We start from the raw sequence: 12,001 nt of genomic DNA on the forward strand, positions 1-12,001 counted from the left end.
TGGAAGTAGAAACTTCTCAACTAAATTATTAATAAAACCAAGGAAGAGAGTGATTAAATCTCTGATTTAATAAAAGACCTAACCTAAAATTGATCATCTAATCGCGGACCGTATGTGAAACGGCGAGTATAAGCAGACGATTAAGATGTATTATTTTGCATCGCTATCGAGCTGCTGCTATGCATGCTTAAGGGTCAGAGAGCGGGCCATCTTAAGCCACACGATAAATGGAAAAAATAAGAGAGTACGCGAAGGGAGCGAAAGGTCGGATTACACGAGACTCTTCGAAGAATCTCTGTTTCGAAATCGAACAGTTTCATCTTGACGATGATGGAAGATTCTAACAAGATACAACACGTGTTCCGGCGCAGAGATTTTAATTTACAAGTTTTGTTAAAAGCTTACAGAGAGAAAATTTTTATTTTCAATTTGAGGATTGATGTACTTTCGAATGGTAAAATATTTGCGAGAAAGTAAGGTTGAATCGCTAATTAAATACTAGTTCCTATTGGAGCCGGGTCAATGGATCGAAACGTAAATATGTCGTGTGCACTGCGAGAAAGCTACACGATTCGAATTACGAGTTAACCTTTTGCGTCTTGCGCCAAATCAATTTCGTTGCGTTTCAATTCGATTTCGAAACAAGTCGCGATAACGATTGTTTGTAACAACGTAAATAAATGAATAAATTGAATCGTTCTAACTAATTCGATAATCGAGAGAAACGACGCAAATTGGTTATCTAAGAATTAATTATTTGAATTTTAAATTATTTTGTTTTTAAAATTTTCTTAACAACAGATTGTATATACATTAAAAATCATTATGGATAAATTGTTTTCTTAAATAGTTTTTGATTTCCGTTAGCGTAAGTACCACTTCCGGTTGCCCGGGAAAAATGAAAATAGAAAGTTTCGTTGATCATAGTTCGATTACAGGTTAAGTTTGCTAGATAACACGAGCAGATGCGATCTGCTTAACATGTATAACCATTCAAGGTTGTTATTAATTATTGAAGCATTAAATGACAGGAATAAATAATATAAATAAAAACAGATGGATGGAATGTAATTTCGAAATAAGATAACATAAATGTTTAATTAATCAATATTTAACGCAATCTGTGAAACACAGTTAAAAACGAAGAAAATTTTCATCATTCAATTCTGTTGACACAGAAATGCTAATTCAACAAAACAATTTACATTTCTATTCTATTTTAAGAAACATTCAATCCACGCTCCAATAGATTCGATCCGTAAGCATTTGATGCAACAACTTCCTTTTAAAAAATAAGATAAATGTACAAAGCTGATGATTCGCAAACAAATAACACGACATCGCCAGGCAAGTCGATATAATAACAATATCGCGTGTAATCGAAATTCGATAGTCGACGGATGTGGATCTTTTCACATTATCGATAATTTAAATGGATGCCAGTCGATCAATTTAAAGAAACGACTTTTTCTCGACGAAACAATCGATTTATTGTAATTACTAATCGATAAATGACGTTGCATTTTACACGAAACACGGAAATTACCGTCAAACTCGATTTTTTTAATTCCTACTTATGAAACGCTTTAATAAACTTTCACTGCCATTGAATAAAATGTTAATATCGTTACCTCGATTCGATCGTTTCTACATTATATGTAGCTTCATTTCACTTATTTTCCATAATCGCCGGGAAAAAAAGCATGATTCATCGAAACATCACATTACATGAACGTTATCGCAATCTCGCGGTTCACTCGGCCGACAAAGCAGCCGTTCTCGATTCGTTCAATAATTCGAAAAGCAATATCGATCCATCGTTACGTAGCGGAAATAGAAGCAACGAACGAGGTAACATGGAAAAGAGAAAGGGAAACGTAACATACCAATGAAAGAACGTAAATGCGTGAAAAGATGAAGAAAATGTTCATTTCCATAGAAATGAGCCGCTCGTGGATCGTGTATGTTCTCGTGTCCAAAATGGCTGGTCGCTAAAATTAGCGTCGGAAGCAACCAAATGATACCAGATAGGACGTCGCCGTCGCTACCATGCCCTGGTTCCACTCACCTTGACGTCGAAGAAAAGTCATATAAAATGGTATCGCCCTGCTGGACGGCCGCCTTCTAGCGTGAAAATTGAACGGGTGTTCGTGGGTGTATCGAGACAGATGGATCGCCCTGTCGGGTGCACCCCAGTGTCTCGTTTTACGTCTTTCTACGATGTCGTCCTACAAACGTCGGTCGAGAAATCGGTTGATCGCGTCGACGTGACACCGTGCCGATGCTTCAGCTTCCTTACTGATTCTTCAGCTCGATGACAAGTATCCCTGTCGTCGAATTACTATTTTCTTCAAAATTCTCTCGCTTTACGTGCTGTACGTAACGTTTTCAGCTTGCGACGTGCACACGAAACGTTCCGGCTTCTGAGACGGCTACTGCCTGAATACAACTGCATATGCTCGAAGAAACCAGGGTCGTAAACATGACTTGCGACTCCCTGCGATGATAGCGACGCCCCTATCTTTTTAGAGTGGTCTTTTTTTGCTAAATCGTCACGTGACTCGACGATATCACTGACGATTATGCAATGTAATTTTTGCGATTCGTTACTGCGATAAGAATTTTATTAATACTTGTCACTGAAATATTATCTTGCAACTGTAAGCGTGTACAAATTTATACAGAATAAAATGGCAATTGAGAAAAATTTACGTGTTCGTTACTTTTAGTTTGTCTAAAAAAAAAAAAACGTAGCATAGTTGTCTTATCTAATCATAGATTTATAGTTTATGATTAAATAAAACGTTGCCAAGGTAAAATACTGTGCAATATAAAAATGAATTAACTCGAAGATATATATACATTTTTCCTTTTACACATTCTGGCGCAATATTAACAGTAATGATGATTAACACTAGTATTGCGACAATTGTGTAACTGGTAACCTAACCTTCCAGTCAGTGCAATGCAATGATCCGAACATAACCTTAGTGTTTAAAAGTAGTTCCACACTGTTCCACACGTGAGATCGTGCTACAGTTTCCGTCATATGTATATATTTCTTATATTAAATATAAATAGCAATATTCATGATAGAAATATAATTTGAAAATGACTTCTCCATTCACTTGTATCACATGCCGTGTCGCGTTTAAAGATTTAGAAATTCAAAGGCAGCATTATAAATCCGACTGGCACAGATATAATCTGAAAAGAAAAGTAGCTGACATACCTCCTGTTACTGTAGAAGAATTTCAGAAAAGAGTGATTGCACAGAGGGCTAAAGATGATCAGCAAAAAGAAGAAGGAACAACAAGCTGTAAGATATGCAGAAAAAAAATGTTCAATACAAAAAACCAATATGAAAATCATTTACTCTCAAAGAAGCACAAGGAAAAATGTGCAAAGCAGAATATGTCTTCTGAAAATGCGAATGAAACAGATGCTAGTCTTCCACCTAATTCTGTGATTAACAAAGATACAAATGAAGAAAGTTCTAGCAGCACCAGTAAACAATCAGTTAAAGATATGGAAGAAGATTCTGATATTGAGTCTGTAGATTCTGATGAATGGGTTGAAGACACTGAGAATCCAGTAGCAAATAATAATTGCTTGTTTTGCAATCATCATAGTAGATCTTTGATCCGGAATCTGAGACATATGACCATTGCACATTCATTTTTTGTGCCAGATCCTGAGTATTGCACTGATATTAAAGGATTACTTATATATCTTGGAGAAAAGATTTTTGCAGGATACATGTGCATTTGGTGTAATGATACAGGTAAGCACATTTATTATTTTATGCTTACATGACAATTAGCAAATAAATCACATGTATTTCATGAATTAACAGGAAGAAACTTTCAAAGTGCTGTAGCTGCTAGAGCACACATGATTGACAAAGGTCATTGTAAGATGTTACATGAAGGAGATGCACTTGTAGAATATGCCGAATTTTATGATTATTCTTCAAGCTATCCTGATGCAGAAACTGCTGATCCAAATGCAGAAGTTGAAATACCAGAATTAGATGATAATGATTTCCAACTTGTGTTACCATCAGGAAATGTTATTGGTCATAGATCTTTACTAAGATATTATAAGCAGAACTTGAATCCAAACAGAGCACTTGCAATCTCAAAGAGTAAAAAATTACACAAAGTATTATCACAATATAAAGCTCTTGGATGGACAGAAACACAGAAAGAAGTTGTTATAAAGAAAGTCAGAGATATCAGATATATGCAGAGGATACAGGCCAAGTACTCTACGCAATTGCAGTTCAAAGCAAATAAATTACAGAAACACTTTAGACCTCAAGTTAATTTCTAGATATTATTATGTGTATATACCGTAGTTCACCAGAGTCCATAACTGCGAAAAGACTAGTTTTCGTTCTTCGCGCATCTCTAGTGCGCATCTTCGCCCTGATTGGCGATACTCCCAAACGAAGTGGAAAGCGATTGGCAGAGAGCTCGCTGCGTTCCCCCACCATCTTCCAACATGCGCGTCGCAGTTATGGACTCCGGTAAACTGCGGTATAAATATTGTTGTAAGACTGCATTCCTTCTTAAATCTTTATGAGAAATTAATTGTTAGATATGCTTATTGTATCGCATATTTATACATTTATTGTTCAAATAAAATTGTACTTATTTAAGAATCCACGTTTAATATGATTTAAATTTGAAATCTGTTAGAAGGACATATGTTATGAGGCTTTAGTCATTATAAATTGTAATATTTATTTGATGGATAGTTTTACAAAATAAGTTGTAATATATTTTCATAATATGTGACACCAACAAAAATAATATTTCTTGTAACTTTTACGTTATACTCATATGGACCCATCACCGAGTAATTCCTGTAGCCATAAGCTAATTCATCGTTTTCGATAAATCGTTATACACGGGGTAAGAAACGATCCGTGTTACTGCGCTTTTCTGACGGCTATAAAAAAACATTGTACACAATCGAAAACGTCAAAAATTGTGTACCATGCGTGTATACGATATACTTTCAATTTACCACCAGCAAACTGTAGAATCTATATAAGAATCAACAAATGTCAATGTATAACATTTGACACAGGATATTTATTTTCCATCACATTTCTATTGTCGAACGATATACGCTGTTATTCCCTTATGACATACACGAAGACATAATTTTCTTTTTTTTTTTTTGTATCACGTTAACCAGAGCAACTGACTTCGATAATTCATTTTGAATCAACAAATTGCAGAACAAATGTTCTTGCATTTGTCGACTCGAATGTTTTAATAAAGATACGTTATTTGGAACACAGATAATGGGCGGTGACCGATGTTTCGAATTTGTAATACTTTCTAAGAGAAACACGCGGCCCACCCTCTATAGATACAAGTACTTTGTAAATGCATCTTTAAGAGAAACATACACATTAGAGACCTGTTATTGTCACACAACGATACACATAGTATACACTACTCTTCATTCGTAAAATTCTTTTGTTTACCGAAGATTTATAACGTTAAATTTCGTTTTGTTCTGTAATTTAATTCAATACTTTTACCATCAGCTTTAGAGCTTGATGGGGTGGAGCCGGTCTGATCGATTCATCGAGATCTGAGTACAAAATTTCAGCCTCCACCTGAAAACCATGTTTCAAGCAAACTTTCTGCGAATACATTCCCGTTGCGTCGGCCTTGAACACCTGTAAATACATTAATCATTTAAATAAATCGTTCAGGGATAATTGGCTTTACATCCAAACGTTTACATACAGTTCGTACGAAGTACACTGCGTGCAAAAATACCTCTCGAGAAAGTAACGAGTGCATTGAAATTACACCTTGATAAACGAAAATCATCCCATGCATATTAATCGAAGAACATGCTGAAACAAAAACAAAATGTGAACTTCGAGTGGTCACATTTATTCCAACATATCGTGCTACACATAGAATGGTATGCTGTCAAAGAAATAATTTATTTTGTAATATTATATGTAAAATATTATTTTGAATACACATATATGTTTGCAAATTATAATTGAAATTTCAAAATGTGCTGCACAATTAAAATAAGCTTAAAAGGGATGATGAACGATAGAAATATCTTATGCATGCTTCAACATTTATAATATAGAATGAATCGTTAAATATTTTTTTAAAATATCATGATTACGATCAGGTTACCTTAAAGCCGGCATTTCTTGCTATTTCTATACTATCTGCCATTAGAACGTTCGCCAAACCCCTCCCACGGAAGTTCTCGTCCACGCTGAGGATTCGACACTCGAACAGCTCTTCGACATTGTATTTGGAAAAGAGATCAATTTTCTCGTTAACTTTGTAAAGAAGACCGAAAATTGTTTTGAATTTCTCGTCGTTCAATTCGGCGAGTCGACGTTCAGCCTCTTCTCGTTCTCCTTTCTTCAGGATACCATTCAAAGCCATACCAGCTATCTGGTGGGACAGTTCTTATGATCGACAATGAACTTAATCTTCAAGGTCCATAAATCATAAAAAAATAATCGCTCGTCGATGAAGAGTTAACAGTATACAAGATAAATTTCTTGAAGAGAAAAAATAAAATAATTTTGATTTTCTTCGAATCAACCTACCGTCCCATTTTGATCCACCAGCATCCTCGAGTATCCCTGATTCAAAGTCAGCTGGCAGTGTCTTTCCAGCTCGAACTGGCTCTCCCCTTTATCGCATAGTCCTACCGCGTGATTCAATGGTTCATCAGAAAAGAAATTCCATTTCAAATGATGTATCGCTTCCTCGAAGCGATTTTCTGGAACTTTCACAACTGTTAAATGATCAGACGACATCTTTGGGATGGTCACGGCACGAATTTTCCGCGCACTGAAAGGATTTTCCACGCGCGCACCACCCTTAGTAGGGAGAGTTGGCTCATATGGGAAAAGTTCCACATATTGATTGACCCAGTTCAAGAAATTTACTAGCTACAATTATGTGTTCTTCTTAATTATTCCCATCGCAGGATACGCGATACATGCCCTAATGGTATCTGTAGCTATCACCAGAGACATGAAAACTCATGAACGTGTGGGTGTATCGAAGATGAAATGCATCGTTAAAAAATGAGCATAAATTTATTCTTTGATGGAGAGTAATGATGTATGAACATCATGTAATAAATAGATGTTTTATAATGAAAATAAAGGAATGTAATATTGTTGGTTCCAGAAGAATATAAGCATTAGATTAAATATATGTATGTACATGTTTATTATTTGTTAATTTTTGCTAAATATTTGATTCTATAATCTCCCATGACGTTACATTTACCGCAAATTATTCGCGTTGAAGGGTACCCTTATTCACAGAGTAATAATACAAGTACTTTGAGTGCATTTATACACAATACAGTTTCAGCAAATTTCAAATCACTGCACTGGTGTGTGTCTAACAGAATGTATTATTAACATCTTTCGATCACTATATAGCACTAATTTTTATATGACGTGTTGCATAAGTAATATAATTAAAAAATATTAGCAACGTCGTAACAACCATGTGTTGGTAACATAATATATATATTGTCTGACGAATTTCATGAAAGGATTGAACATTTTTATCATACTTCATTAGATTCGCGCTTTACACATTCGTTCAGAATCAAAACATACTTTTTTAATACTTCAGAGTGTGGAAACAAATTATTTACAGTATTTAGAATAAAAGATCATCGTCACCTTCGTCAAGCATATTGGCATATTCCGAATCTCGGTCTGCAGCTTTCATTTCAGCTCTAATTGCCTCAAGCTGAAAAGTAAGTAAAACATTGTTAAAAATTTGGATTATACAATAAATATACCACCTGTTAAATTTCAAATTCTACCTTAGCTTTAGCTATTTTCTTTTTATCTTGAATCTTCTTTAACCGATAGAATTCTTCTCTTTCCAATTCATCCAGTTCTGATATTATATAAGCAAGAGTTCTTTCAATTCTTGGAATGATAACATGTTCAATAGCATTCACACGACGATTCGTGATTTTAATAACTTCATCCAAAGTTACAAAACTTGTCTGTAGAGATGCTAATTCTACTAAAAGCTTGACTGCTTTCTGATAATTCTTCTTCAATTTTGACAATTGTTGACCACCTCTTGCCAAACCTGCTAATTCGTAAGTATCCGTGCCATCCTGATACGATTCAAATACTGGAAGATTAACACCAGCTACATTATCTTTCTTGGAACGAATTTTAATCTGTGCTTTTGTCACATCCTGCAGAACTACTTGATTAAAGTCTCCAGTTGCAAATTTTGCTTCGGCTAATGAAAATGCTGCCTCTTTCATTACTTCTCCCATCAAGGTCTTCGTCTAATCATGAAGGAAATATATAGAAACATTATGGCACCAAGGTATATAACAAGGTATATAGTTTATAAATATACAATCAATATTTATACCTCAATGATTTTACCCAAAATCATCCTAAACCGCATTTGCAATGCATCTGCTTTCTTTTTTAACAAACCATGACCTTTTTGTGCTCCTTGTAAACGAGACTTCATTAACATTTGTGCTCTGGAAAAAGATATATATATGTTAGTTTCACATTATTTTGAAACCACTTAAGTACTTAATTATACACAATTATCACAAAGAATTAATTTAATAAAACGAATAAAGAGTATCATAGTTTAATTGGTGGAAAACAAATTAAGGGGTTACACCCATTTGATGGAAACTCCGAATAGCCTGGTGAAACTTATAATTTTTATAAAATAAATGAAGAACAAAGTCTAATAACAAGTGAAACGGGTCCGAACAATTTATGGATGAAATACTCACCCCCGAGAGGGGAAAATTGCAAGTTTATCTTTCCCAGACATAGCTACGATCTATCAAGCAGACAAGAATGAGATTGATCAGCTGACTCGCGGGACCGGAAGTTTTAAGATAACTTGCGCAGTACGTAACAGAGCGCGGGATTTTAAAAATACGCCAGGTATATAGAACAATTGAACCAAATGTACCAATATTAACACTACTTATTCCATACGCAACACCCGATTATTAAATTCAAAAAATTATGATTATAAATTCAACACACTAGTAAAATGAAGTAACAGAAATTAAATATAAAATTTTAGTAATACTCCATGGCAGAAAAGAATAAAGCATCCTCCTCCTTTGAAGAAATGAAAACTTGTTTTACACAACGATTAATAAAAGAAGGCCGTTGTTTTTGCATTACTGATAACGAGTCAAAGAACACGTTCAGAATAGAAGTGTCCGCTGTCAATCCGCATAGCCCTTGTGGAAGTTGCTGGCAGCCTGGAATAATAAGAAAAGCTTATGAAGACGTCGTGAAGCGAATGAATATTAGCTGTTTTTAAAAATAGGTTTGTGTATGTTTAAATTATATATAATATTAACACTAAATAAATAAAAATTGTTACAGATTCATATATTTCTCTTTTAATACGTTGCCATTAATTTATTAAAAACATGATTAACACAACAGACATCTCCAAAAATTTTATTTTAAATAAGGCAGTTCATGATGCCACAAATATTCTACTTAGACCATACAAGCCCCTGATAGTACCAGAATCTTGTACAACTCCAAATAGCTATGACAATAAATGTGAAGTAATCAATCAAATTAAAGAAAAATGCATGTCACATTCACAAGATTTCATACTAAAAATGGCAGCAATTGCATGGGACTTTTTAAATATTTTAACCATGTTTCAAAATAATCTTGCAAACCAAATTATAGAAGAAGACATGCTGGATAATGAAATTTAAGTTTCTTATTAACTAGTATTAGCAAATGGGTTACTTGGTATTAAACAGAAACCATTCAATAAGATAAAAATATTTTATATATCTTATACTGCAGCTTCTATGGCCAATGTGAATTGACAGCTAATTTAAGAAAAACACGAGTATATTATACCAATGTAATTGATATAAGTATTTTTAATAAAACTATACAAGGAAACTTTGTACAATATTTTATGATACAGTTAACTGTCCAGGTTTTAATACTTGTCTCACAGTCATATTCACTCTAGCTTCTGAAATATAAGTCTTTGCTTTGTTCCAGTCCTCTTGATCCCATTTACAATATTGATTGTTATCATTTGCTTCTTCATCATCCCATGGTGCATTGTTAACTGGTAAAATTTTTGGTACTCCATGGTACCTTAAACGTGAGCTTCCAGACATTATTAGTACATCTCCACTTTGCAAATACATAGCATCAGCTTCTTCATCTTGTGTAAGTCCTCCAATTAAAAATATTGCAGTCTGACCAAAACTTATAGAGATCAAAGGTGCATCTGTATCAATTTCAGACTGATCAACATGACCACCTAAGGTAGAGTTCATTCTATAATAATTAACTATTGCTGCTTCAGCTTTAAAATTTGTATATCCTAAGCTTTGTGCCAAAACTGAAGCCAATAATGACAAATTAGCAGGCATTTCTGTTTTATTTGTTTCAGAATATAATTTTGTTTCCCAATTGTGATGATATCCCAATGTTGCCCATCTTAATTTTGGTATTAATTGTTTAGCTCTTTTAGATTGTCTGCAATAATATGATAAATTTATAGATCACCAATACTATGATTTATATGGATACATCCGTATCTTACCCAAAACATACATCCCACCAAAGTTCATCCTCTTTTAAAAGATCATGCGCATCCAAATTTAATTTGGATGGTTTTCTTGAGTAATATTTTAAAGCCTGAATAATCCAATACCGTTGTGCGCGACTGTTAAATGGATTTTTTATAATGATAAGTCCCGGAATATCTACAAATTCAAAAACTTTCCAATCTCTAACTGGTTTTAATCCTACTTGATGTTCAGTTTCTGTGTTCAACAATTTCCCTCTAAAACCGATAACCTAGAAAGCATCGAAACGTTTCATTTATGAAATACGTATAAATTCTGCAATTGATTACATACTCTGCTACATTTTGGATTGTTTAAATCGATTACATCTTTCAAATCGGGAAATGGCTTACGACTTTTGTAATATTTAAAACTATTTTTGAACATCATTTTCGAATCATGAACGTCGCCATTATCGATAATAATGCGCGCGCAAATCAATAGACGTCGCTACTATACCCATTGGTTGAATCCATGCAATTTGAAAGTAGATTTTAACGCAGATTTCTATGCAAGATACGATTAAATGCTTCACATGTTTGAATAAGAATGTCATTTTGACCCGGTTCACCGTGTATGACAATCGAAAGTATAGACGGTATCGTCGTTAATTGTTGGCCTCGAATTTTTCCTGAATTTCTCATAAAAAAATGTTTCTACGACGCATCTTAACTAACACAAAGGTAAATTGATCAGAGATGAATCTATGATGTGACATGTGACTAAGAGTGTACAATCTACGATTTTACGCCGTAAAAGCAATCGATGAGTGGACACGTAAACAGCGCATTGTGCATTACGATTATTCAATTCACTTACAATTTGCATAATATCATCATCGCAAACGCTAATAGCTAGATACGTATCGAAAAAGTCACAGTTCGAAACGTTTTTTTCTCTCTCTTTGTACCGGTACCGTACGCACACGGTAATGGACTGTGACTAATTTTAGAGCGTAATTTTCGCATAATAACATTGCCGGGAAATCTATGATTTCATAGAGCCGAAGAGAGGCACGCCACCCGCCTTCAAGGTTTTTCGAAAGCTTCGAGCAAATTAATAGCGCGCACCGCGTTAATAATCGTTCATTACCATCGCTTCTATTCTCCATAAATTCCACCCACCCACCCTGGTTGCGAACGATTGTTCGTTTGTGTCCATAAGAACGAACCTTGCTCCAATTAGTAAGTTGAAATCTTAATTTATATTCAATTGACTGTTTCTTTTATACATAAAAAAAAGACATTTTTTAATTGAAAATTGGGTGAAAATTAACGCGAAAGGGAATAGTCAATATGGCAGTATCTTTTACATGTGAGCAATACCGAAAACGAGGGAA

The 12,001-nt window shown here is 34.4% G+C and overlaps 4 protein-coding genes across 4 annotated transcripts; 1 reads left to right on the plus strand and 3 right to left on the minus strand.

Moving 5' to 3' along the window:
* The first annotated feature begins 2,088 nt into the window (after nt 1–2,088).
* LOC114874247 (zinc finger protein 622-like) lies at nt 2,089–4,434 on the plus strand. The gene is made up of 2 exons (XM_029183375.2): nt 2,089–3,784; nt 3,857–4,434. The coding sequence occupies exons 1-2, from the start codon at nt 3,112–3,114 to the stop codon at nt 4,333–4,335; spliced, it is 1,152 nt and encodes a 383-aa protein (XP_029039208.1). The 5' UTR covers nt 2,089–3,111; the 3' UTR covers nt 4,336–4,434.
* Nucleotides 4,435–4,451: 17 nt separating this feature from the next.
* Nucleotides 4,452–7,123, minus strand: LOC114874267 (arylalkylamine N-acetyltransferase 1-like). The gene is made up of 3 exons (XM_029183425.2): nt 6,614–7,123; nt 6,186–6,455; nt 4,452–5,701 (listed from the first exon to the last, which is right to left on the minus strand). The coding sequence occupies exons 1-3, from the start codon at nt 6,824–6,826 to the stop codon at nt 5,543–5,545; spliced, it is 642 nt and encodes a 213-aa protein (XP_029039258.2). The 5' UTR covers nt 6,827–7,123; the 3' UTR covers nt 4,452–5,542.
* A 100-nt stretch (nt 7,124–7,223) lies between these two features.
* LOC114874265 (V-type proton ATPase subunit D) lies at nt 7,224–8,932 on the minus strand. Its single transcript, XM_029183410.2, has 4 exons — nt 8,821–8,932; nt 8,436–8,553; nt 7,861–8,346; nt 7,224–7,784 (listed from the first exon to the last, which is right to left on the minus strand). The coding sequence occupies exons 1-4, from the start codon at nt 8,859–8,861 to the stop codon at nt 7,692–7,694; spliced, it is 738 nt and encodes a 245-aa protein (XP_029039243.1). The 5' UTR covers nt 8,862–8,932; the 3' UTR covers nt 7,224–7,691.
* A 1,007-nt stretch (nt 8,933–9,939) lies between these two features.
* Nucleotides 9,940–11,397, minus strand: LOC114874262 (nucleic acid dioxygenase ALKBH1). The gene is made up of 3 exons (XM_029183394.2): nt 10,957–11,397; nt 10,638–10,894; nt 9,940–10,570 (listed from the first exon to the last, which is right to left on the minus strand). Exons 1-3 carry the CDS (start codon nt 11,050–11,052, stop codon nt 9,994–9,996), a joined length of 930 nt encoding a protein of 309 aa, XP_029039227.2. The 5' UTR covers nt 11,053–11,397; the 3' UTR covers nt 9,940–9,993.
* Nucleotides 11,398–12,001: the final 604 nt, after the last annotated feature.

Source organism: Osmia bicornis, chromosome 7, assembly GCF_907164935.1.
Source record: "Osmia bicornis bicornis chromosome 7, iOsmBic2.1, whole genome shotgun sequence".
Lineage (NCBI taxonomy): Eukaryota > Metazoa > Arthropoda > Insecta > Hymenoptera > Megachilidae > Osmia > Osmia bicornis.